A 25,301-nucleotide genomic window follows, 5' to 3' on the forward strand; every position below is an offset into this window, starting at 1 on the left:
CCTTTAATATACGGAATACTTTATGTTCGTTTTAAGTTTTAATGTTGCTCCTTACTTTCAGTTACAAACACTTTTTTTTATTTAATTTCTGACCTTTTTTGAATTAATGCAGGTTTTGATTTTGGTTCATCGTGCATGAATGATTTAAAAGAAATTTTCATAATAATTTTGGCTTTTTTGCTGAATGACCTTCTCAAAGTTTTGATCGGACGATTTTGAGATAAAAGGGGTGGAGGGGAGGCCTAGTTGCCCTCCAGTTTTTTTGGTTACTTAAAAAGGCTACTAGGGCTCTTAATTTTATTTACGAACGTTTTTATTAGTAATAAATACACCTAACTTATGAATTGACTTACGTAACGAACTTCTATGTTCGTAGATTTTTATTACGATAATGAGGGAGTTCGGCCCCTCGTCAATACCCCGCTCTTTACACTAAAGTTTGAATTTTTCCAGTTCTTTAAAATGACTCCCAAATCACAAAGGCCGTTTTGATTAGAATAAATAGCTCGTTTGAAATTACTAAAAATACTTTAGCCTCAAGAGCGAGGTAATGATGAAGGGATGAACCCCCTCATATATGTAATAACTTCTGTTCGTTTTAGGTTTTAATGTTGATCTTTACTTTCAGTTGAAAAAAACATGTTTTTTATTTAATTTCTCATTGTTTTTTTTTAAATAATGCTGGAAAATCCAGCGCCCTTTTCATGGAAATTCTCTTACCTATGATAAATTCCTCCGTGGAAAGATCCTCTCACGTAACCTCCTCCCCCTTGAACCCCCACCACCAGAAAAAAAATTCCCCCTGGAACGTCTGTATATTTCCCAATAACCAATGCTGTATGTAAACAATGGGCAAAGTTCCTAACTTGCAGCCCTTCCCCTGGGGATTGTGGAGAATTAAGTTGTGCTCAAAAAAATAGTTATTAAATTGTTTTTGACTATGCTGAGCAAAAAGGCTATCACAAAATTTAGATCCGGTGACTTTGAGAAAAATGACCATGTGGGGCCTAGTTGCCCTCCAATTTTGTAGTCACTTGAAAGGGCACTAGAATTTTTAATTTCTGTTAGAATGACCGTCTCGCGACATTCTAGGACCACTGGGTCGATACGATCACCCCTGGGGAATAAAACAACAAGCAAATAAACACACATCCGTGATCTTTCTTCTGGCAAAAAATACAAATTTCCTCATTTTTGCAGATAGGACAAATAGAGTTCTCTGATACGCAGAATCTGATGGTTTGATTTCCATTATGATTCTATGACTTTCAGGGGTGTTTTCCTTTTTTTCAAAAATAAGACAACTTTTCTCAGGCTCTTAACTTTTAACGAGTAAGATTAAACTTGATGAATGGGTTAAGGAAACTACAAATGCTTTATATATTTAAAATTTAATTCCTTTGATATATCTATTGATATGAAAATTCCGTTTTTTAGAGTTTGGTTACTATTGAGCCGCGTCGCTCCATAGTTCGTTACCACGAATTGTTTGATTCTCACGTATTAGCTTTTTTAATTCTTAATTTTTGTCTTGGCCTTTTCCGTTGCATATCATGCTCTTTTTTTTGGTTTTCCGTTTTATGTTTCATTTTGAGATCTATCTGACCTTTCTTGGATTAAAAGTATGATCCCCAAAGACTGTAAATTTTTACAAGGAAGGTGTTTGAATATTACATGAGAGATGACAACAAATGTACAAACTTTGGTTCTAGATTAAAACTTTCTCTTAAAGAATTCACGGCAAAGAATATATAAATGGAATGGCACTTACTGATCTCTAATAAGAAGCGGGGGCTTTATTTCTTTGGATCTGACTCTTACAATCCCATCGATTGGTTTGACTGCTGAAATTTCACGAAGATCTACCATATTCAGCGTAGCAACAGGATTTTTTAAGCCAGCCTAGAATTTAACACTGGATTAACTTTCAAAGTGGTAAAAAAATTGGATTAATCCAGTTTTCTTCCATTGGGATAGTGTGAGTTTCAGTTTAGATATAAGATTTATTACAATTTTCAACTACACAGAAACTACTACACAGAAACAGAAACAACTACAGAGGCACATAATATGGAAGGAGCGGTTGTGTAAACTTTGGAGGAGGCTAATTCAATTTGAAATTTAAAGCTATAGTTCGCTTTTCAAGAGTCAAAAGTGATCGGAGGGCAACTAGCCCTCTCCCATAGCCTCTTTCCTCCAAATGCATCCAATCAAAATTTTCATACATCCATTTTGTTTAAAATAGTTTTAAAGTCATATATCGATGCCTCCAGGGTTGACACAATTCCCCTAATCCCGGGGTCAAGGTTTGTAATTTATGTCCCAGGTAATATAAGCTTTTTATGGAAGGGTAAAATAATAATAATAATAATAATAATTTATTTATAACCCACAAAGTACATTAAACTGTGGAGTAAACTCACAAAAAAAGAAAAAACAAGACAAAAAACATAACAACATAAATAACTTAGCAGCATAACAACATACAACATAAATAAATTACCTCCATTCAAAAAATGGCCAAAGAGGGTCAAAAACACCGATCATTTGCCGAGTTTTAAGACATATATCTTTAGATAAATGTTTCAGTCGCGAGGGCGCATCAACGATGTCAAATTTAGAGACGACTGTATGATTCCGATACCACCGAGGCAGACGCAGCAAATACTTGCAATACTTAAAATATCCTGAGCGTATTTTCTTTGTATCCTTCTTGCGAAGGAGGAAAGCAAAACCAGAAAGATAAAAAACAGCAGGGGCACAAAAACTAGAATAAAGACGGCACAGTCCATTTCGGTTATACCGACCACGATTTGGTGAAATTTTCGCGTATCCAACCCGCATACTTTTCAGCACGCTGGACGTAATAGCGGAGCAAGTAGACGAAAGTGACGTGGAAAAAGAGAGACCCAACCATTTAATACTTGCTGAACATGGTATAGTTGAAGAACCCAAGCAAAGAGGTGATGCTGGTGGAGGACTCCCAAAACACAAAAACTCACATTTGGAGGCATTAACTGAAAGGCCTACTGTGGATAGTGCGGCTGAAAGCCGGTAGAAGTTGGTAATTAGACTATTTTTTGTCCGGCTAAGAAGCAGAACATCATCAGCATATGCAACGTGACTAATGCCTAAATTATCATTGTAAAAAATTGACGGTTGAAGACGTTGGAGACACGAAGCTAAAACACATTTACAAATGCTCGGGGATAACACGGTACTTTGCCTAACGCCTTTTTTAACAGGAATATACTCCCTACCGTACCATTCCACTTCACCCTAACTAAGAATTAGCATACCAATACTTAAGCACGGAAACAATAGAAAGGTTAACACCCGAGGCTGCTAGAGAAAACAAAGCATTTGAATGAATTACGTTATCCAAAGCACTAGATATGTCAACAGTCAAACAATACAGGGAACTTGTTTGAGCAACAGCTTGTTTCATTAGCCGGCCCACAATATGGTGAGCTTGAAAACAGCCCATACCTTTTCTAAAACCAAGCTGGAAGGGTGTAAAATTGCACTTGGAGTTAATGGCCGGTAGCAGTACATATTCAAATAGCTTACTAACAAAACAAGACACAGTGATAGGACGATAATTAGAGCAAGCACTGGGGTCCTTACCCCTCTTGACTACCGTCGGTGCTGATCTCCGTTTCTTGGCCCTTCAGCCAGGAAGTGCAATGGAACCATCCTGTGCTTTCGCACACCCTTCCTGTTTACCTTCCCTAGATTTCTCTAGGTACCCATTTAAAGCTGGGTCGACTCTGGCTAAGCTTACAGAGTCACGCCACTGACTCCCGTCCCAAACTGAACAATTGGGTACACTGGGATTCGAATCGACGTCCTTTCAGTCAAAGGATTCCAAATCCAGCGCACCAACCGACTCGGCTAGTCGGTTGGTCGCAAAAAATTTAGAAGAGGCTCGTTTTGATTGGAAATTGAAAGTTATGGTTCCATTTTAAGAGTCAAAAGTGACCAGAAGGCAACTAACCCTCGGACAGATACGATCAAAACAGATACGATCAAAATTTTTACAGAAGTGCAAAATATTTACCATATTGCTGTTAAGAGTTCATTAGCACAGCGGAGTACCCCAGGGGTCAATCCTCGGCCCTCTTCTGTTTAATCTCTACATCAACGACCTAGCTGAGGGCATCGAATCTGACATCCTTCTCTACGCGGACGACACAAAGCTCTATTGTGTCATCTCGTCATGTGAAGACATTCACCACCTGCAGGCGGATCTCCAACGAATCGATGACTGGATGAAGAAGTGGATCATGGAAATCAATACCCAGAAAAGTCATATCCTCACTCTGGGTCCACAAAAATTTTCGTCGTCATACTCTCTTGGTTCTGCTGCACTCACTCTTAGTAAAGAAGAAAGAGACCTAGGCATCTTAGTGGATTCTGAACTGAACTTCAGTAGCCACTATGAAGCTGTCGTCAAGAAGGCTTCCAAAGTTGCTGGTATGATCAGAAGAAACTTCTCGTGCGAGGACGACAAAATACTTGCTACGCTCTATAAGTTCCTTGTCCGCCCGATTCTTGAGTATGGACATTGTTCTACAAGACCATACTACAACAAGGACATAGATGCTCTCGAAAATGTTCAGAGGAGGATAACTAAATTCTCTCCCAGGTTACGTTTCCTTCCCTACGAAGAGCGGCTTAGAAAGCTTGAAATCCCAACCCTCGCCTATAGATTCCATCGTGGTGATCTTATTGAAATGTACAAGCTCTGCAATGGAGCCTATGATAACGTACCAGCCGAGAGAATCGTGCAGTTCAATAAAAATCATCTCCGAGGACATCAGTACAAAGTGAGTACGGAACGCTTTTACAAGGACATGGGCCGATGGACTTTCAGCAACCGAGTGGTTCAGCATTGGAAGAACTTACCAGAAAGAGTAATCTGCTCCACAAACCTACTGACATTCAAGAAGGAAGTTGATGAATATTATTCAAGTGACATTTTCTCCTTGTGCAAATTTAGAAGAAATGCAAATTAAGATTTTTGTTTTGTAGAAGCTTAACGGCCTGCCATCAAATTTGCGAATATATTTATTTATTTATTTATTTATTTATAAATTTCGCTTGTTACAGAAGCTTTCACAAATTATAATTTATAAAAGAATAAAAACGGATGAAATGTCTTTTTTTTGGTGGTGGGGGGGGGGCTATAAAAAAGTTTCGGTTGGTCGAACCCATACCCTTTGCTGTATATAATTAAATCCCTTCAATACAAAATATTTTCTTGCTACAAAATACTTTCCCCGACAACTATTTTTTCATAGAGAAATATTCCTTGGTTTGGTATTACAGAGTAATTTGATATAATGTTTCAGTAATAAAATTGGGAGCCCAAGATATAACAAAAAATTAACCTCCGTTTTTCCTAAATTTCATTGTTTAGAACTATAAAACAATGATAGATGTGAAAGTTCAAAATGAAATAACTTTTCAATTACTATATCTGTTCTCAAATCTGGCGATGATTCTTTTAATTGGTTATTTTTCGATGCATTCCGAAAATAATGTAATAGGTCAATGTTCCACATTTGTTGTTGATTCATTGATTTTAAATATCTTATTTATCAGCTGATCATTTACCAAAATCTACCAAAATTTTAGAATTGCCATCTTTTGCAAAATAGTCAAAAAAGAAAATAACTATGCCTCAGAGGATGACACAACCCCCACAGCCCCAGGGATGAGTATTGCACGTTATATAAGCTGCACATTGTTTATACATATATGGCTGGTTATTGAGAAAGTAAACTTGTATGATCCTAAGTCTCCAAGAGGTTGAAGGTATTAAGGTAGAACTGTTGGAAAATGTTAAGGCGATGTCATTCAAACGCTAGAAAAATGAAGACTGGATAAATATTCATTATAGATAAAAAACATTGGCAATTGAAAACGGACGGAATTTTATTAAAAAAGCCTTCCAAAAAAGGAGTTAGTCAAAGAAAAATAACGAGCCATATTAAAATTAAGCAGAAATGAGCTCCTATGATAATACAATTCAACAGGTAACTAACAAATTATAAATATATATTTTGTTTCGTAAGTGTAAGACATGAAAACTGTATCGTTTTATGAACTAATGAAAAAGTTTGGTAATAAAAACAGACATAAATTAACTTGAAAAAAAAAGCTTTGCATAAAAACAAGCTTTGCAATAATAGGGTAACAGCCAGATTCAATTCAAGACCAACAGAAGTTAATTCCTACTTTAGTTCGAACTCAAAACTATCAGAACTTACTATTAAAGCATAGATAAAGCACAAAACGAACAGAAATTAAAATTAACGATCATATCAAACATAAATTAACACGTGCAAAAATAAATGAATAAGTATACCTTAATTAGGTTTAATATTTTTTTCACTAGGGCACTTCATATGGAAGGCGTTGTCGGATAAACTTCAGAAGGGGCTAATTTGATTGGAAATTGGAAGTTTTAGTGTTCTTTTTAAGTGACAATGACGCAGTAGTTTAGAATGTAACATTTAGGGAAGGGGGCGGTAGCCAAATTCTTGTTTGTAGTGATTTTTATTCGTTTTAAGCTTGATTTACATATCCAATTTAAGTTTTCTTAGTTTTATGATTTATTTGTTGGTTTATATTAGTCCCTGCTGTATGTTCGTTTGCTATGATTGTTTATTTAATTTCTTTTTGTTTTAGGTTTCATTTATTCTTTAATAAAAATTTCTGGTCGTCTTGAGTTTGAATTATTATATGCTTTTATTTCTACTGATCTTAAGCTTAATATGGTCTTTACTTTTTTGAAAAATCTCTTTTTTTGGATAGTTTTTTTTTTAATTAATATCAAAATAATTGAAAATAACAAAGTTCCAGGTGCTTTTAGCGTGGTAATTTTTGTTATTACTTTTTTTTAATATGTTAGCTGTGAAGTTAGAAATAAAATAATGAAGATTATGCATGTGGTTTTTGAAAAAAGGAAAGTTCCCAGCGATTTTCAGGCAAATTTTGATAATAGCCCTCTATAAGAAAGGTGATAATAGCCAGTGTAGTAGTTTTAACATTTGCTTGGTTTCTGTCGCCAGCACATTACCTAGCATGATGATAATTTTCAGACTTATAGATGCTGTGAATAAAGTTTTAAGGAAGGGTAGTATGGTTTTAAGAATGGAAGAGGATACTTCGACCAAATTTTTTACTCTTAGAATAACAATTGAGAGGTTCTTGAGTTATTCGACCCCTTTAGCCCCCAGTTTCATAGATTATGATTAAGTGAATGATTCAACCGATACAAGAGCTTTAGCTATGGTTCTATCCTTGTACGGTACATCAGATAAGTACCGAAAGCTGATCAGTGCAATGACGATAATATTGGTGTGGTTAAGGTAGGTAATGAGATTAGTTGCTGGTTTTGTATTGAATCAGGGGCAAGGGGGGTTGCGTTCTATCCTCGTTTAAATGAAATACTTTGATGAACTTTGTCTTAAGGAGCACAGCAAAGACGGTGGGAGAGTACTAAATCAAATGGGGAATAAAACTATCCTGAACCTAGATTATGCTAATGATCTGAGCATCTTAGATGAAAATATTAGCAAAATGAATATAGTATTAATAGTATTAATAGCAGAAAGGGTGAGTGCAGTGAATATGATAAAAGTAGAATGGCCAGGCCCAGATGACTCTTTCACCGTTGAAAAAGTTCGGAAGAATAGAGAGATAAGTCTACGAGCAAATTTTAGAATATTACAACCAAAAGTGTTGAAGGTGGTCAAGTGTGGGCACTCCAAAAGACGGAGGAAGATTTGTCAGATGTTTTGGAGGTAAATTGTGTACTAATTGTTCTGAGTTCCCGTCTGACAAGCCGTATTTCAAAAATTAAGCTGTACGAAAAATGTGGTTCAATCTCGTTTTCTAGGGCTATAATGAGTTAAAGGTTAAGATGGCTAGGAAACGTTTTATATATGAAGGATGACGCGTTGCTGAAGATAGTCCTTTTCAGCCCAACCATCCAGGGTCAAACAAATATGAGATCGTCACCAAATATTATGGTACGAGGTCGTAAGGAAAGATCTAAGCGAAACTGGAAGTTCCTTGGAAGGTGTAAAGAGGAAGGCTTATAATAGATTGGGCGGAGGTAAAGTTTGCGTAGCTCTGTTGGGTCCAGGCGGCTTGGTGCTACAGTGAGGTTTATTAGTTGTAGCAGCAGTATAAGTCCACTTCTAAAACAAAATTACGGGATTTTCTAAAAATAGTCTGAACCTCTACAAAATTGATTTGTAACGATATGAAAGCTGTACCGTTAGAATTACCATTGCCGAAAACCCCACAATATCAGTCCTTCATTTTGAATATTTAAAAGAAAATTACTTTTTTGCATGGGAAGCTGTAATGCGTCCCCATTTTTACTCTTGTTTTCTGTCACCTGGGGCATCATAGAGAGATTTTTACATTCTCGTTTGAAAGGGAGTTACAATACGTAGTGCCTTTTGTAAGTATTCAAAACATGATAGTAAAACAAAATGCAGTTTTAGACAAAAACTGCATCTACACATAAGAAGGTGATGTAACACTCTAGGGTATGATGTCTTATTTGAGTGACCCCGCAGCCTGGTCTCCCAGGGGTCGTTCTTTTCTAGATCCAGGTAAGAGTGTTTCTAGTAAATATTATTATTAGGCAGTGCTGCTTTACTGCCTGTTACTACTTTGTTCACAGGAACATTCAAAGTTATCGGGTCTTGGATAAAAGCCCATTCCTGAATTGCATTCCTGAATTGATTCAGATATTCATTTTCTCCTAGTGTTGGTTTACGCATATTATGTTGCTATATATCTTATTTTTCTTTCTCTTTTTCTTCAATCTGTAGTAGGTTATAGTCAGTCTTCAGTCAGTCTTTGACCTATATGGATCAAAACCAGTTTATATTGGTTGGCCAATTTATAGAGGATTATTATTTGGATATTTATTTCATTGCGCAACTATTGAACTTGTGTACAATGCTGTATAGTGCTGTGAACAATTTGCTTTCGATAATTGGATAATTAAAATCGTGTACGTAACTATTGAAGTCGTTTAAAGTGCTGTATAGCGCTGTGAAAAATTTGCTTTGGATATTTTGGATAATTGTGTACGTAACTATTGAAATTGTGTAAGGTGTTGTATAGCGCTGTGAATAATTTGTTTTGGATAATTGCACATTTTGGATGATTGAAGTTGCGTACAATACTGTATAGCGCTGGGAAAATTTTGCTTTTGAAAATTGGATAATATTATCAAAAATTGGCGTGCTTTAATCCACTAGGATACTCTCTTAATTATTTTGTGGATTTTGCAAAGAAGATCACTGAAAATTGCTGTCAGCCGTGGCATTATTAACGGCGGCTTAAAATAGTGGATAATAAAGCATGGATAAAATAGTTGAATCTTCAACAGGTACACCTTTCTATTTAAAGTAGTTAGTAAATGTTGCAAGATGAATGAATCAACAGAAGTCCAGCTACAGATTTTAATGAAATTAAGTGAGATGTCAATAGAGCTTAAAAAACTGGACCCCCTCTGCGAAAAGGTAGAAAAATTATCAATGGAATTTTCGTCAATTTCGGAATCTCTGAATAAGAAAATTTGTGAAGCGGAAAAAAGATCAGAAAATACAGAGGCGGAAGTTCGTGAGCTGAAAACGGAAGTTACAAAGTTTAAAAAGTTAATGGATAGAATTGAAGCGGATCAAAAAAGGTGCAACGTGATACTATACAATTTTGACCCAAAGATAAGGGGTTCGAGTCTAAAAGAGGACATTCTTAGGTGCTTAAATGAAATAGTAAGAGGTGCCAGGTTTATGCAGACAGATATAAAAGATGTTTTTCGTTTACCTTCAAAGCAGAAAGTCAGACCAGTCTTAATTAAATTAGCGTGTATGGATTTAAAAAAATCCCTATTTACTTCGGCCGCATTATTCAAAAGGTTTCAGTTGTCAGTGGCCCCAGATTACTCTCCTTCAGGTTTGTTGGCTTGCAGCAAATTGATACCAATTTTGGAAGCTGCGCGTACGGAAGGCAATTCAAATTCAAAGCTGAGGGGCGTGAGACTTTTCGTGGGGGAAAAGATTTTCGCATATGATAGTGAATTGGATAAAGTGAAAGAAATCTATCAGGAAAAACGCAAGTTTATAGCTATAGATGAAAGGAGAACCCATGATAATCAGAGTTTAGACTTGAATCGTAATATGCACAGGGGCATTGAAGTGAGGGTCAGTGAGAGTTTACTCAGTAAAGAAGGATCAAGATCAGCAAAGCAAGATACATTATTTGAAGTTCAGTCAGGGAAACTTACGCGGGAGAAGATGGCTAGCCCCTATAATGATGATCCAAATGAACCGGAGATATCTTACGTTCGGGCAAATACAAGTAATGAGATTATTGTGCGGGAGAGAAGCGGATCGTGAATTCTGTTGCGAGTGGTCAGAGTTTTGGAAGTGCTATTCCTGTAGTTAGTGGAGAAGATGGGGGCCAGGTTGATATTGTAGGTGGACAGTATCATAGCCCTGTTAGCCAAGAACAGGGTGGTACATTTAGCTCAGCAGGGTGTCAGGCAGGGAAAAAGAAATAGTAAGAACGTTAGTCCTTTAGAGCAGGATAAAGGCGGGAAAAGAAATGCTCGAGAAGGGGAAACAATTCAAGATTATGAATCATATGCGCCTCGGCAGATAGTGAAAGCTCCAGTTTTTTTCAGGAGCTTTCTATTTTGGGGGATGTATTAGCGCCAGGTTACCAGCCAAAATTACCAGAATAGGAAATACAGGGCCATAGTGATTCGTGTATAAGTTTTGTAGTTTGGAATTTAAAAGGTTACAGTAGGGAGAAGTTAGAAAATCTATTGGAGTCGAGTACATCAGCAGGCTGTGAGAGTTGGGATGTTGTTTGTCTAGTGGAGACGTGGAATTCTCCAGATGATTTTTTGTCATGTGAAGATTTTGATGTTTTTGAGTGTAGGAGAAAGGCCTCTGCTAACTTTAGATATTATGGAGGAGTTTCCGCGCTTATAAGGATTGGAGTATTTAATTTATGTCGCAGGCTAGAAAGTGAGTCTGAAAATCTATTATGGTTGTTATTGTCAGTTAAAAATATTCACCTTGTTGTGTGTGTTGTATATTTGCCTCCGATTAGTAGTAGTTCTTACAGTCGTGAAGATACATGGATATTGATGGAAAATGAAACACAGAAGTAGAAAAGATTGTTCCTTTGCCGTAATTTTGTTTTTTTAGGGGATTTCAATGCATATACTAGTGAAGAGGTTGAGCCGCAGGTTGGTGAACCCTTGTAAATGTACCAGGGCAGAATGTTTGTTTGGAAAATGATTGTGAATATGTTTTTCCTATTAGGAAAAGTAGTGATAGGCTTCGGAAAATCAATAGATGGGAAAGGAATCTAATAGATTTTTGTAAAAAGGAAGGCTTACTAATTATGAATGGGAGATTGGGAGGAGACTATGGTAAGGGTGATTTTACACGTTATAGTGGGTCTTGCCCGAGTTTAATTGATTATATTTTATGTAGTTTATCTCTCTGACCCCAGGCGATGGACCTCAGGGTCCTAGAGTTGGTCGGTTCTGACCATTTGCCAGTGAGTCTTCAGCTGAGAGGGTGTATTCGACGGTCTGAAAGGGTAAAAGAATGGTCTACGCGTGAGGTAAGAATACGAAAACCAGTTTGGATAGTCAAGGAGAAAGAAGAATTGGTTAAAAAGAAACTAGAAAGTGAGGAATTTCAAAATGATTGCCACTCGATTTTGAATTTTTCAGAACCAGCTGAAATGGATCAAGCGGTTTCGGTAATTATAGATAGAATCTATGAGAGCATCAGGCCTTTAATGCAGGATAGAAGACGGACGGCCAAAAAAGATGAGGGTTTTTTCAATGAGGAATATAGGCAGAAAAGGGAAGAGGTAATTAGGAGTTTTAGGCTACTTAAAGCAATGGACTCATCAGATCAGGAATTAAACTTCTGCAGGCTATCTGAATATAGGAAAGTAAGGTCAAATTATAATAGGGTTAAAAGACTTAAAAAGAGAGAGAGGCAGAAGGAGATTAATGAAGAAATTAAGAGAGCTTACAGTGTGAAAAACCCTAGAGAGTTTTGGTCGGTAGTTAAATGTTCAATCCAGGACCTGGGAATAAGAGGAGATGTCCCGCCAGTTGAGACGTGGCCAAATTATTTTGAAAAGAGGGAGTCTGAACATGTCAGGACGAATGATTTGAATGGGTCAAAGGATAGTGAGTTAGGGAGGGTGAATTACCCTTTAAGGCAGAATGATTACGATTTTATTAGGCCTGTATCTGCAGAAGAAATTTGGGATCAGTTGAAAAAGATGAAGGGTAACTCGTGTCCAGGAGTAGATGGTATATCTACAAAGGTCCTGAGGTTGGGAAGGACAACTATAATGCCTTTGTTGGCCTTGATTTTCTCGTTTGTAGTGGAGAAAGCTTATTGGCCTCACTTGTGGGACATTTCGGTAGCAGTGCCTCTTTGTAAGAAAGGCAATACAATGTTACATGTAAATTTTAGGTCTGTTTTTATGGGGAATGTGATAAGTAAACTATTTTGTAAGGTTTTGGAATTTAGGCTAAGAGATTGGTTAGACAAAGAGGAAATACTGAGTCCGGTACAAGCGGGATTCAGATCGAATTCAGTACTGTTAACCATATTTTTTCTTTGGAAATACTGAGACGGAAATAGGCTAGAGGGAAAAATGGTCGGCTATTCGTAGCCTTTTTAGACCTCAGAAGTGCTTTTGACTCGGTAAACAGGAGGTTGTTAATTGAAAGCCTGTTAGAAATAGGCTTGCCGTCTTGTTTTGTAGCGATAATAGCAGCTATGTATCGGAGGGTGAAGTTTGTTGTAAAGGTGATGGGGAAATTTCCTAGACTGGTTACGTCTCATTTCGGTGTGAAACAAGGATGTACTTAATCCCCATAGATTTTCTCCCTGTTGGTTAATGATTTAGACAGGTTTATGAAAAATAATGGAGCCCCATTTGTACCTTTGGATTGGTTTAGGCTATCATGTATGTTATTTGCGGATGATATAGTAGTAGTGGCGGATAGTAGGGAGAATCTTCAGAAGCAATTAGATTTAATAAAAGATTACTTAGAAAAGAAGGATTTGGAGTTAAATGCTAAGAAGTCAGTAGTACTAGTATTTAGGAGCAAAGTAGAGGTTGATTCTGAGGTTGTTTTTAATTTTGGAAGAGTTATGCTGGAGGTTAAAGAGGAGTTTGTTTATCTGGGTGTTAAGTTTAGTGCACTAAGGGGATGTCTAGGCATGTGGAAGATTGTAATTTAAGGGGTAAAAGGTTAACAAATATGCTGTTGAGAAGTAATTTAGGTCAGCTAGTTGACACGAGGATTCAGAAAAGGGTGTTCCTGACAAAAGTAGTTACTAGTCTACATTGGGGGTCGGAGGTGTGGGGTTTCGCTAAAGCCGCTAATTTAGAAGTAGTTCAACTAAGATATTTTAAGAGAATGTTAGGCTTGAAGGATTCATTTAGTTCAGTGGTATTGAAAGGAGATTGGGGGCTTTTCACTTTAAGGAGTGGTAGATGGGTTGAAATATTGGGAGAAAATAATTAGACTACCTAGAGTTCGGCTTCTTAAGTCAGCGTATTTGGAGAGTTTGAGGGACGGTAGACGGGATTCGTGGGCAAATAGGGTCAAGAAAATACTGGACATTTCGGGCCTTTCAGAGATGTGGAATGAAGGTAAAGGACCAGTGGATGGAAGCGTTTCAGTATGGAAGGAAGTTCAGCGAATCCTAAACGACCAAGAAATCCAAGAGTGGCAAACGCAAAAGGACCAATCGGTGTCTTTGAGGTTTTACTCCCAAACTAAAGAGTGTTGGGGAGAGAAAGTTTATTTTAAATTTGGGTTGAGTAGGGAGGACTTGAAGAATTTGTTGTTGCTAAGAGGAGATAGTTTAAATTTAGGTATCAGAAGGAAATATTTGGGAAAGTTTAGGCAGGAGGCAGGCCCCTACTTTTGCCCTGTGTGTGGCGGGGGGGATGAAAACTTAGTTCATTTTGTATCCGAGTGTGAAGAGCTGTCTGAGTTCCGGAAGGAATGTTTTGGACGAGTGTTGGGGAGTGAATGCTGGTTAAAGGAGCGAATGGCTGAGAGGAATGGATATGCTATTACAGTTGTGTAAGTTTCTTCGTTTAGGGATTAAGCATAAGGAATCATGTTTGAGGAGTTAGATTGGTAAGAGTTTATTTACGGGTGTTTCTATATTCATAAAGTGTTTGCAAGTTTGTTTGCTTGTTTAAGTTGTTTGCAAGTTTGTTTGCTTGTTTAAGTTGTTGTAATTAGGTATTTGTTTAAAGTTCTATGTGTTTTGCTATGGCCTGCAGGCTTTTTTGCAAATAAATCTTATCTTATCTATAAACAAACTGTTATTATTAGTATTGTTGCATCTCTTTGGCCTTTCAAAGTTCTTGCTTTTAAAGCCTTAAAATGTATGAAATCGATGTAATTTTAGAATGTCCAAAATCGCAAATTAAAGAATTGCTAGTCTTGTATAATAAAAAAGTACTATCTCACTGCCACAATCAGTCTTACTTGAGAGTTCATACTGAAAGCACCTCTATTGGATATAATCTCATTATACAGTACGACAAATTGTGATTCCCTACTGATTTGTCATGATCGGACTTAGTTAAATTGCACAACGAGTTCAACCAGGTATCCTTTCAATTGAAGCTATAACAAACCTGTATGGTAAGTTTTCTTTACGAACTTATTTTTGCCTTTGAATATTGACTCTTAAATAGGTACACCATTCTATTTTCAATAGCTAAAAATTACCATCAAGATGACGGAAACAGCAGAAGTCCAGTTACAGATTTTGAAGAAATTAAGTGAAATGTCAATAGAGCTTAAAAAACTTGATCCCCTATGCGAAAAGGTACAAAAATTATCTGTGGAATTTTCTTCAGTCTCGGAATCTCTGAACAAGAAAATTTGCAAAGTGGAAGAAAGCTCGGAAGATTCAGTTGCGGAAGTTCGTGAGCTAAAAATAGAAGTTGCAAAGAATAGAAAGATAATGGATTTGAGGCGGATGGAGGTGCAATGTGATAGCCTACTCTACAATTTTGACCCAAAGTTAAAGGTTCTAGTCTAAAAGAGGACATTCTTAGATGCTTAAATGAAATTGTAAGGTTTATTGGTATATGCAGACAGATATCAAAGAAGTTTTTCGTTTACCGTCAAACCAGAAAGTCAGACCAGTCGTAATTACATTAGCGTCTATGGAGTTAAAAAAATCTCTATTTGCTTCAGCGGCACTTTTCAAGAGGTTTCATTTGTCACTAACCCCAGACTACACTTCTTCAGATTTACTGGCGCGCAGCAAGTTGATACCAATTCTTGAGGCCACGCGTACGGAAGACCATTTACACGCAAAGCTGAGGGGTGTCAGACTTTTTGTGGGGGATAAGATTTTTGCATACGATAGTGAACTGGGTGAAATGAAAGAAATCGATCGAGAACATGGAAAGGTTATAGCATTAGAGGAAATGAGAACCCAAGATCATCAGAATTTAGACTTAAATCGTAATATGCACAGGGGCAATGAAGTAATAGACAATAAATTTACTCGGTAAAGAAGGATCAATGTCAGTCAAGCATGGGACAGTTATTAAAGTTCAGACAGAAAGTGCACGTGTGATGAGGTGGCTAGTTCCCATAATGATTTTCATGAACCTGGAACATTTTACGCTCGCGCAAATCAGAGCAATCAAATTATTTCGCTTGAGAGAAGCGGATCGGCAATTTCTGCTTTAATTGGTTAGAGTTTTGGAAACGCTGCTTCGGTATTTAGTCTAGAAAAGGGGGACCAGCCCCCTGCTGCTGGTGGGCAGTATCATACCCCCGTTAGCCAAGAACCGGTGGTGGATTTTGCTGAGCAGGGTGTGAGACAGGGCAAAAGAAATAGCAAAAAGGCGCGAAAAAAAAAAACTCGTAAAGGGAGGCGATCCAGGATTATGAATCATTTGCGCCTCGCCAGATAGTGAAAGCCCTGGTTTCGGTGCTTGTAAGGAAGGGTGTATTTAGTTTATTAAAGTGAATTTAGCCCCGATTTATTTGATTATATTTTATGTAGTTTATCTCTCTAGCCTCGGGCAGTGGACATCAGGGTCTTAGAGTTGGTCGGATCTGACCATTTGCCTGTTAGTATTAAGCTTAGAGTGGGTATTCGACGGTCTGAAAGGGTAAAGGGAATGTATACGTGTGAGGAAAGGATCCGTAAACCAATTTGGATTGCAAAGGAGAACGAAGAATTGGTTAAAATGGAGCTAGAAAGTGAGGAATCCTAGAATGATTGTCATTCGATTGTGAATTTTTCAGAACCAGCTGAATTGGATCAAGCTGTTTTGGGAATTACAGATAGAATTTATGAGAGAATCAAGCCTTTATCTCAGGATAGGAAACATCCGACCAGAAAAGATGTGGGTTTTTTCGATGAGGAATGTAGGCAGAAAAGGGAAGAGGTGATTAAGGTTTTCAGGCTACTTAAAGTAACTTACCCTTTGAATCAGGAAACGAATTTGAGCAGGTTAGCTGAATATAGGAAAGTAAGTCAGATTATAATAGGGCAAAAGAATTAAAAAAGAGAGAGAGGCAGGTAAAGATTAATGAGGGAGTTAAGAGAGCTTATGATGTGAATAACCCTTGAAAGTTCTGGTCGGTAGTTAAATGTTCAATCCAGGGCCAAGGAACAAGAGGAGATGTCCCAACAGTTGAGACGTGACCAGTTTATTTTGAAAATGGGAACTCAGAATATATTAGGGCGAATAAGCGGAATGGGTCAGGGGATATAGAGTTAGGTCCAGGAACGGCAACATATCCTTTAAGACAGAATGACTCTAATTTAACTAAGCCTGTATCACATCAAGAAATTTGGGAACAGTTGAAAAAGATGAATGGCAATTCGTGTCCGGGAATAGATGGGATATCTACAAAGGCCCTTAGGTTAGGAAGGAAAACTTTGATTCCCATGTTAGCGATAATTTTCTTGTTTGTAGTGGAGAAACCTTGCTGGCCTCGCTCATGGGACACTTTGGTAGCAGTGCCTCTTTTTAAAAAAGGTAATAGGATGTTACATGAAAACTTTAGGTCTATCTTTATGGGAGTGGTAAGTCAATGTAGGCTAAGAGATTGGTTAGATAAGGAGGAAATACTTAGCCCGATGCAAGCGGGATTCAGAACAACATTCAGCGCTGTTGACCATATTTTTACTTTAGATATACTGAGAAGAAAATATGCTAGAGGAAAAATTGGTCGGCTATTCGTAGCCTTTTTAGACCTGAAAAGTGCGTTTGACTCAGTAAATAGTCGTTTGTTGATCGAAAGTCTGTTAGAAGATGGTTAGCTATCTTGCTTTGTAGCATTAATAGCAGATATGTATCGGAGGGTGAAATTTCTTGTGAAAATTATTGGAAATTTCCTAGGCTGGTTACGTCTCAAGTGGGTGTGAAACAAGGATGTACTTTATCTCGCTAGCTTTTCTCCTTGTTTGTCAATGATTTAGATAGTTTTATGAAAAATAATGGATCCCCTTATGCATCATTGGTTTGGTTTAGCCTATCATGTATATTATTCGTGGATGACATAGCTCTAGTGGTGGATAGTAGAGATAATCTCCAGAAGCAATTAGATATAATGAAAAATTATTTTGAAAAGAAGAATTTATAGTTGAACGTTAAGAAGCCAGCAGTATTAATATTTAGGAACAAAGGGACTGTTGATACTGAGGCTCATTTTAATTTTGGAGGCATGAGGTTAGAGGTTAAAGAAGAATTTGTTTATTTGGGTGTTAAGTTTAGTGCATTAAAGGGGATGTCTAGGCATATAGATGATTGTAATTTAAGAAGTAATAGGCAAATCACTATGATTTTGAGAAGTAATGTCGGTCAGCTTGTTGACATAAGGTTCCAGAAAAGAGTTTTCCAGACCAAAGTAGCTTCTAGTCTACATTGGGGTTCTGAGGTCTGGGGTTTTGCAAAAGGAGCTATGCTAGAATTAGTTCACCTAAGATATTTCATGAGAATCTTAGGCTTGAAGGATTCATTTAGTTCAGTGGTATTGAAAGGAGATTTGGGGCTTTTTACCTTAAGGAGTGCTAGATTGGTTAGAATGATAAAAATCTGGGAGAAAATAATTAGGCTACCTAGAGTTTGGCTTCTTAAGGCAGCTTATTTGGAGAGCTTGAAGGACGTTAGACGTGATTCGTGTCCAAATCAGGTTAAGAAAATACTGGAACTTTTTGGCCTTTTAGAGGTGTGGAATGAAGAAAAAGGTTCAATGGGCGAAAGCGTCAGTATGGAAGGAAGTCCAACGAACCCTAAATACCAAGAAATCCAAGAGTGGCAAGCCCACAAGGACCAATCCATGTCTTTGAGATTCTACTCCCGAGCTTAAAATTGCTGGGAGGAGCAGGTTCATTTCAAATTTGGGTTGAATAAAGAGTATTTGAAGAATTTGTTGTCGGTAAGAGGGGATAGTTTGGATTTAGGTGAGAGAAGGAAATTTTTGGGAAAGCTTAGGATGGCAGCTGGACCCTATTTTTGCCTATGTGTGGATGTGTGAATGAAAACTTATTTCATTTTGTATCCGAGTGTGAAGAGCTGTCTGAATTGCGGAAGGAATGTTTTGGACGAAAGTTTGGGAGTGAATTTTGGCTAACTGAGCGGATGGCTGAGAGGAACGCATGTGCTATTAAACAGTTGTAAAAGTTTCTTTGTTTATGAATTAAACATAGGGAAACATGTATTAAACATGTTGGAGTGGACAGTTTGTTAGCTGTATTGCTGTTGTATAGTTGTATTCTGTTCTGTTCTTTTGTTGTTTTTTTTTATATTATCTAAAGTTGTATTTTGTTCCTGAGTTTTGTTTGTAGACTGTATTCTGTGTTGCTAAAGCCCGCAGGCTTTTTTGCAATTAATCTTATCTTATCTATTCACTTTTCAACATTAAATCCTGGTTAGTTAAATTAGTTCAACCTTCCCTTGCTGAAAAAACTAGAGATGGTTCAATGATTTTGAAGGGTTGGCCAAATGGCATTTCTGATATGAGTTTCCATGCATTAGATTGCTTTTCAAGGAGAACTGAAAGAAACATCTATTTCAGACTCTGTTTACGTCTTCCTCTTCAAATAATTACTTTAAGAAAAAGAAAACGTAAAATTAGATGCCCAAAACATCCAAAATGCATGTATAGCCGTATACAAGAAACAATAACTTCTGTTATAATATACTTTCTGAGTGTTTCGAAGACCTAGTAAACTTCTTTAAGTTATAGCTCGCTATAGATAATTACTCTTCACTATAAAATGTTAAGTTGGGATATTTGAGATTTGTTTTGAAAGGGTAAAAAAACTGTTTATATTAATAAAAGTCAAGACTAAAGGGATGTCGTATTTGTATATTTATGAGCCTTTATATTTTTACACATACCAGGACTTTCTGTACTTTGCTAAAATCCAGGTGCAGTATTCTAATTGTTAGACAAATGTACTTATTTACAAGAATTACTTACCCTGGGATATTTCAGGAATCTTACTTCACTTCCAGGGACTATGCCTCCAAACCAAGTATATTGGGTACCACCAACATCAGTGTTATCAAAAGTTGCGTACAAAAGCTTATTACCGTCCGGAGAAAACCAACAAGCCTCACGACTTTTCAAAATGTGCTCTGCAACAAAAATTGGAATTGTTTCATCATGCTTGTTTTTTTCTTGCTGGCTTTTATTATTCATTTTTTGTCTTGTTACAGTATTTTTGCCAGAGCATATTTGTGACATTAAGCATAGCAGGGTATTAGCAATAAGAAAGGCTAGGTGATAATTCTTCAGTTTTGTTAGAAATAAAGGCAGCCATGCTATTTTTTTTAAACCGTTTTTCTCAACTCAACGTCTTGTATATTTGTACTTTTGTCGTATAAATTTGTAGAATTTGTGAGCCATTTTTCTGTTACCGTGAATGATCGATTTTTGTGAATGTCGACGTTCACCTGTGAATATTAGAAATACCTTTTTCCTGCTTGGATTTAGTCAGCGGTGCCAGTTAACTTTTTCAATTTAATACAAGGTTTGATGATGATAGGTTAGGTTTAGTTAGGTTAGAATAGCTTAAGTTTTTAACCTATCTTTGATATTTCTAACAAAATTTAGCCTAATCTAACCTAGTATAAACTAACATAATCTAACCTTAACTTTTACTATCATAGCTTGCATAAGACTGAAAAAGCTGACTCACAAAGCTAAGTGAATCCAAGCAGAGAAAGAGAAATTTTTGACATCCACCGATGAGTGTCGACATTAACTAGATTATCGGACATTCACGGTAACCTTTCGACCACTTCCGAACATACCATTATTCCTAAATTTTGCCAGTATATGCGCTTCCGACGGTAGTGTAGCAATGCAGAAAAATGCCAAACCTTAAACTGTATCTTAAGTAAGATCAATTTTTCAAGCATTTCGGGGTAGAATTTTGCAAGAGGTCGAACGGAAATTAAAAGCTCTAGTGCCCTTTTTCAGTGACCAAAAAAATTGGAGGTCAACTAAGGCCTCCCACGATCATTTTTTTACAAGTCAACGGATCAAAATTTCTAAATAGTTATTTTGTTCAGCATAGTCAAAATATCTAATTAGTTATTTCTTTGAGAACGACTATATCACTCAAAGTTCCCAGGGGAAGGGCTGCATGTTATGAACTTTGCCCATTGTTTATATATGGTATTGGTTATTAGTAAGTATACAGACGTATTCAGGGGGTATTTTTTATGGTGAGGGGTCGAGAGGGGGGCTAGGTTACGTGGGAGAATCCTTCCATTGAGGAATTTTATCATGGGGGAAGATAATTTCTATAAATGGGGCGCTGGATATCCCAGCATTATTTAAAAAAAGATCAGAAATTAAATAAAAGAAAAACAAGTTTTTTTTAACTGATATTAAGGAGTGAAATTAAAACTTAAGATGAACAAAAATTATTATGTATATAAGGGGGTTCGTTCCCTCACCAATACCTCTCTGTTACGCCTTTGTGATTCAAGGGTCATTCTTAAAGAATTGGACAAAATTCAAACTTTAGCGTAAAAAGCGAGGTATTGATGAAGGAGAAACCCCCTCATATTACGTATATGAGAAATTTTGCCTCTCGTCAACACCTTGCTCTTTACGCTAAATTTCGAATTTTGTAAAATAATGGCTGATATAAGCAATAATTTGATTGTGTTATTTTCTGTCCAATTTTACCATTTAATTTTACCTTAAGCAGCTTCATAACTATGACTTTTATTTGATAATAAACCAAAGATATTGTATGTCTTCGGCTTTTGGTTGCTATTAAATAAAAAAAAAAATTAACTGCAGGTAAGGAGCGACACTAAAACTTAAAACGAACAGAAATTATTCCGTATATGAAAGGGATTGTCCTCTCCAAAACGCCCCGCTCTTTACGCTAATTGACATTAGCGTAAATTGACACTTTATCACAACTCTACTTTTTAAAACAATAAGAACTTTAGCATAAAGAGTGAGGCGTTGAGGAGGGGACAACCCCTCTCAAATATAGAATAATTTCTGCTCGTTTTAAGTTTTAATTTCGCTCTTTAATTCCAGTTAAAAAAAAACTTTTTTTATATTGAATTTCTGAACGTTTTTAAATTAATACATGTTTTGATTTTGGCTCACCGCACATGAATAATTAAAAAGGAAATTTATATATAATTTTTTTTTGTCTAAATGGCTTTCTCATTTTTTTTCAGATGATTTTGATAAAAAAAAAAGGAGTGGGGGAGGAGGCCTAGTTGCCCTTCAATTTTGGTAACTTATAAAAGCAAGTAGGACTTTTTAGTTTTTTTACGAACGTTTTTATTAGTAATAAATACACGTAAATTACAAATTAACTTACGTAACAAGCTTCTATATTCGTATTTTTTTTTACACAAATGAGGGGGTTTGCTCCCTCGTCAATACCTCGCTCTTTACATTAAAGCTGAAATTGTGTCCTAATTCTTTAAGAATGACCCGAGAATCCCAAAGGCCGTAAAATAAGTAGTTGAAATTACTGAAAGCATTTTAGCGGAAAGAACGAGTTATTTAGGAGGAGATGAGTCCCTGGTATACGTCATAATTTCTATTCGTTTTAAGTTTTAATGCTTTAATTTTTTTCTTTTTTTTTAATAATGCTAGAAAATCCTGTGCCCCCTTCACGGAATTTCTATTCACCCTATGATAAATTCCTCCAAGTAAAGATCCTTCAACGTAACTCCCTCTCCTCAACCTCCCCCCCCTCCAACCAAAAACATCCGCCTGAAAATGTCTGTACACTTCTCAATAGCCATTACTGCATGTACCAGCACTGGTCAAAGTCTGTAACTTGAAGCCTCTTCACCGGGAACTATGGGGGAGTAAGTCGTCCCCGAAAACATCTTTTTATGTTTTCAACTCTGCTGAACAAAATGGCTATCTCCAAATTTTGATCCGTTGACTTTGGGAATAAAATCAGTGTAGGAGGGGGCCTAGGTGCCCTCCAGTTTTTTTGGTCACTGAAAAAGGGCACTAAAATTCTCATGTCCATTATAATGAGCCCTCTCGCGACATCCTAGGACCACTGGTCGATACAACCACCCCTGCGAAAAAGAAGAAAAAAACACACAAAAAAAAACAACAACAAAACAGACATGCACCCGTGATCAGTCTTATGGCAAAAAATACGAAGTTCCGCAATTTTGTAGATAGGAGCTTGAAATCTCTACAGTGGCGTTCTCTGATACTTTAAATGCGATGGTGTTATTTTCGTTAAGATTCTATGACTTTTAAGGGGTTTTTCCTCTTTTCCAAAATAAGGCAAATTTTCTCAGGCTCGTATCTTTTGATGGGTAAAACTAAATTTAATGAAACTTATATATTTAAAATCAGCATAAGAATACAATTCTTTTGATGTATCTTTTAGTATCAAAATTCCGTTTTTTAGACTTCCCTTTACTATTGAGCTGGATTGCTCCTTACTACAGTTTGTTACCACGAACTGTTTGATTAGACAAAAAAAAAACAAGTTTTATCCAAATGAAAGTAAAGAATAACATTAAAACATAAAACGAACAGGACTTATTAAATATATCGCTTAAAAATCTTTTCTTTCATTTACGTCAGTCATTTAAGAATTGATTAACTTATGACCCTCATTTTCAAAAAAATAGCTTCGACCTCTTTGGCAGTTTTGATACTATGCCTTATAAAATTGTTTCCACAAATATAGCTAATTAAAGTACGTGGGAGAATCTTTCCATTGACAAATTCATCGTGGGGGAGGGGAACTTTCACGGGGGGGGGGCTGGATTTCCCTACATTAATTAAAAAATGATTCAAAATTAAATAAAAAACAAGCTTTTCAACTGAAAGTAAGAAGTCACAATAAAACTTAAAACGAACAAAAAATATTACCTATATGAGATGGGTTGCTTCTCCTCAGTAGCTCACTCTTACGCTAAAGTTTCTATTTTAACTTTTAAAAGAAGCTATTATTCTAATTAAATAGCCTTTATGATTCAGGAGTCATTCTTAAACAACTGAAACAAAAATCAAACTTAGATTATCAAGTGGTTATTATAAGTTTACAAAAGTAAAACTAATATGCAAATTTCGTTTTAATTATTCATGCAGGGTGAGCCAATACAAAAACTTTCCAAAATTAAATAGTTTTTTTCTAACTGAAAGTAAGGAGCAACATTAAAACTTAAAGCCGACAAAAATTATTCCGTATATGAAAGGGGTTGTCCTCTCCTCAACGCCCCGCTCTTTACGCTAAATTTTTATTGTTTTATAAAATAGAGTTGGGAGAAATAGTCAAACTTTGGCGTAAAGAGCGAGGTGTTGAGGAGGAGACAGCCCTTTCATTTTCGGAATGTTCGTTTTAAGTTTTGATGTCGTTCCTTACCCTCAGTTAAAAAAAACTAGCTTTGAAGAAGACTGAGGACTTTTTTAATGTCGGAATAAAAGACTAAAAAGTAAAAAATAATAATTGTCTTTATAACCCTTTTTCAATATGGACTAAAAAGTAGAAATGTTTTTCTTTTTTTTCGCGAATATATGAATGCAAGTGAAAAAGAAAGGTTCAATACAGATTAGGATCTATGTAACTTTGTCTTTTCCGTTTTTTTAACTTTTTCGTTTCCGTCAACTCACTAGCTTTTTTCATTTTGACTTTATAACTTATATTAATTTGATATTTATATTATGTAAATTCTGATCCGTTTTCTTCTTATTTTCATTTATATTTGCAGGTTTTCGAGAAAACTTATTTTTTTAATTTTTGGTCTGTTTTGAAAACGATTTTTCTTAAGTTTATTTATCATTTCCTATTTTCACATATTTTTTGGCCAAAGAGTGATTATTTGACTTTTATAAATTATTAGCCTCTTTTAACTTTAGGAAGTCTGTTTAAAAATCCAGGAAGGATGAAACGGATGCTGCCTTTTGTCAAGTATAACACTAAACATTTAAGTTACGGACAAACGGCTGAAAAGTTCACTCCTGTCTTCAGCTGGGTGTTGTAATGCTTATAAAATCTCCTGTTGGGAGCAAAAGAAACAGTTCACCTATAAATTAAATAACTGAGCAAAAATTCTTTACGAATGGCATGTAAATACTCTCATATTATACCTGAGCACAACTGTCCTTTGCCGAAACTTGGTATCTGGCTTTTCTTAAAGTATCAAGAAAATCGGTAAATAGTGATTTTTTCATTTTAGAAACGGAAATAATAAATGAAGACATAGAGTGTCAAGTCAATAGGCTCTTTTAGGTCTGTTTTCTGTCCTCTTCGTAATTCCGTTTTCTGCTGGAAACTGATGTTAGGTTTTGTAATTCTATATGTGTCCGTAAAAGATTTTGGATGTTGAAAACCGATATAATCTGTTATAAGGTTGAAGATACTAGGGCGTATTTGAGTAAGTACAGAAGACAAAAAAATTACTTCGCCATTGGACTCGCCTTTTAAAGAATAAGGGAGGTCCACAGTTAGTCCAAAATGGAGTTCTTTTTTCTAAATAATAGGTTTACCACAGGACAATCGAACATGTTTTCTAATGCAGTGATCATTTTTCCCAGGGACAACGAAAAACTCTTATCAGCGTTTTTTCAAATTGTTAAGAACAGTGGCATAATTTTACGTAACTAAATGTTTTTTTTTCTTATATAGCAACTCCCACGTTTGGGAATACTTGGTCCAAGAATACTTAGACCTTAATTAATATTT

At 36.3% G+C, this 25,301-nt stretch overlaps 1 protein-coding gene across 3 annotated transcripts in view; it reads right to left on the bottom strand.

The window, feature by feature from the left end:
• LOC136036251 (inactive dipeptidyl peptidase 10-like) overlaps positions 1-25,301 on the bottom strand; it is a 209,248-nt gene that overhangs the window by 76,692 nt on the left and 107,255 nt on the right. For all 3 annotated transcript variants that reach the window (XM_065718370.1, XM_065718368.1, XM_065718371.1), the window contains 2 exons: positions 19,574-19,731; positions 1,772-1,902 (listed from right to left, as the gene is read on the bottom strand). In XM_065718370.1, coding sequence (XP_065574442.1) covers positions 1,772-1,902; positions 19,574-19,731 — 289 coding nt within the window. The remainder of the gene's footprint in view (positions 1-1,771; positions 1,903-19,573; positions 19,732-25,301) is intronic.

This window comes from Artemia franciscana, chromosome 15 (genome assembly GCF_032884065.1).
Source record: "Artemia franciscana chromosome 15, ASM3288406v1, whole genome shotgun sequence".
Taxonomy (NCBI): domain Eukaryota; kingdom Metazoa; phylum Arthropoda; class Branchiopoda; order Anostraca; family Artemiidae; genus Artemia; species Artemia franciscana.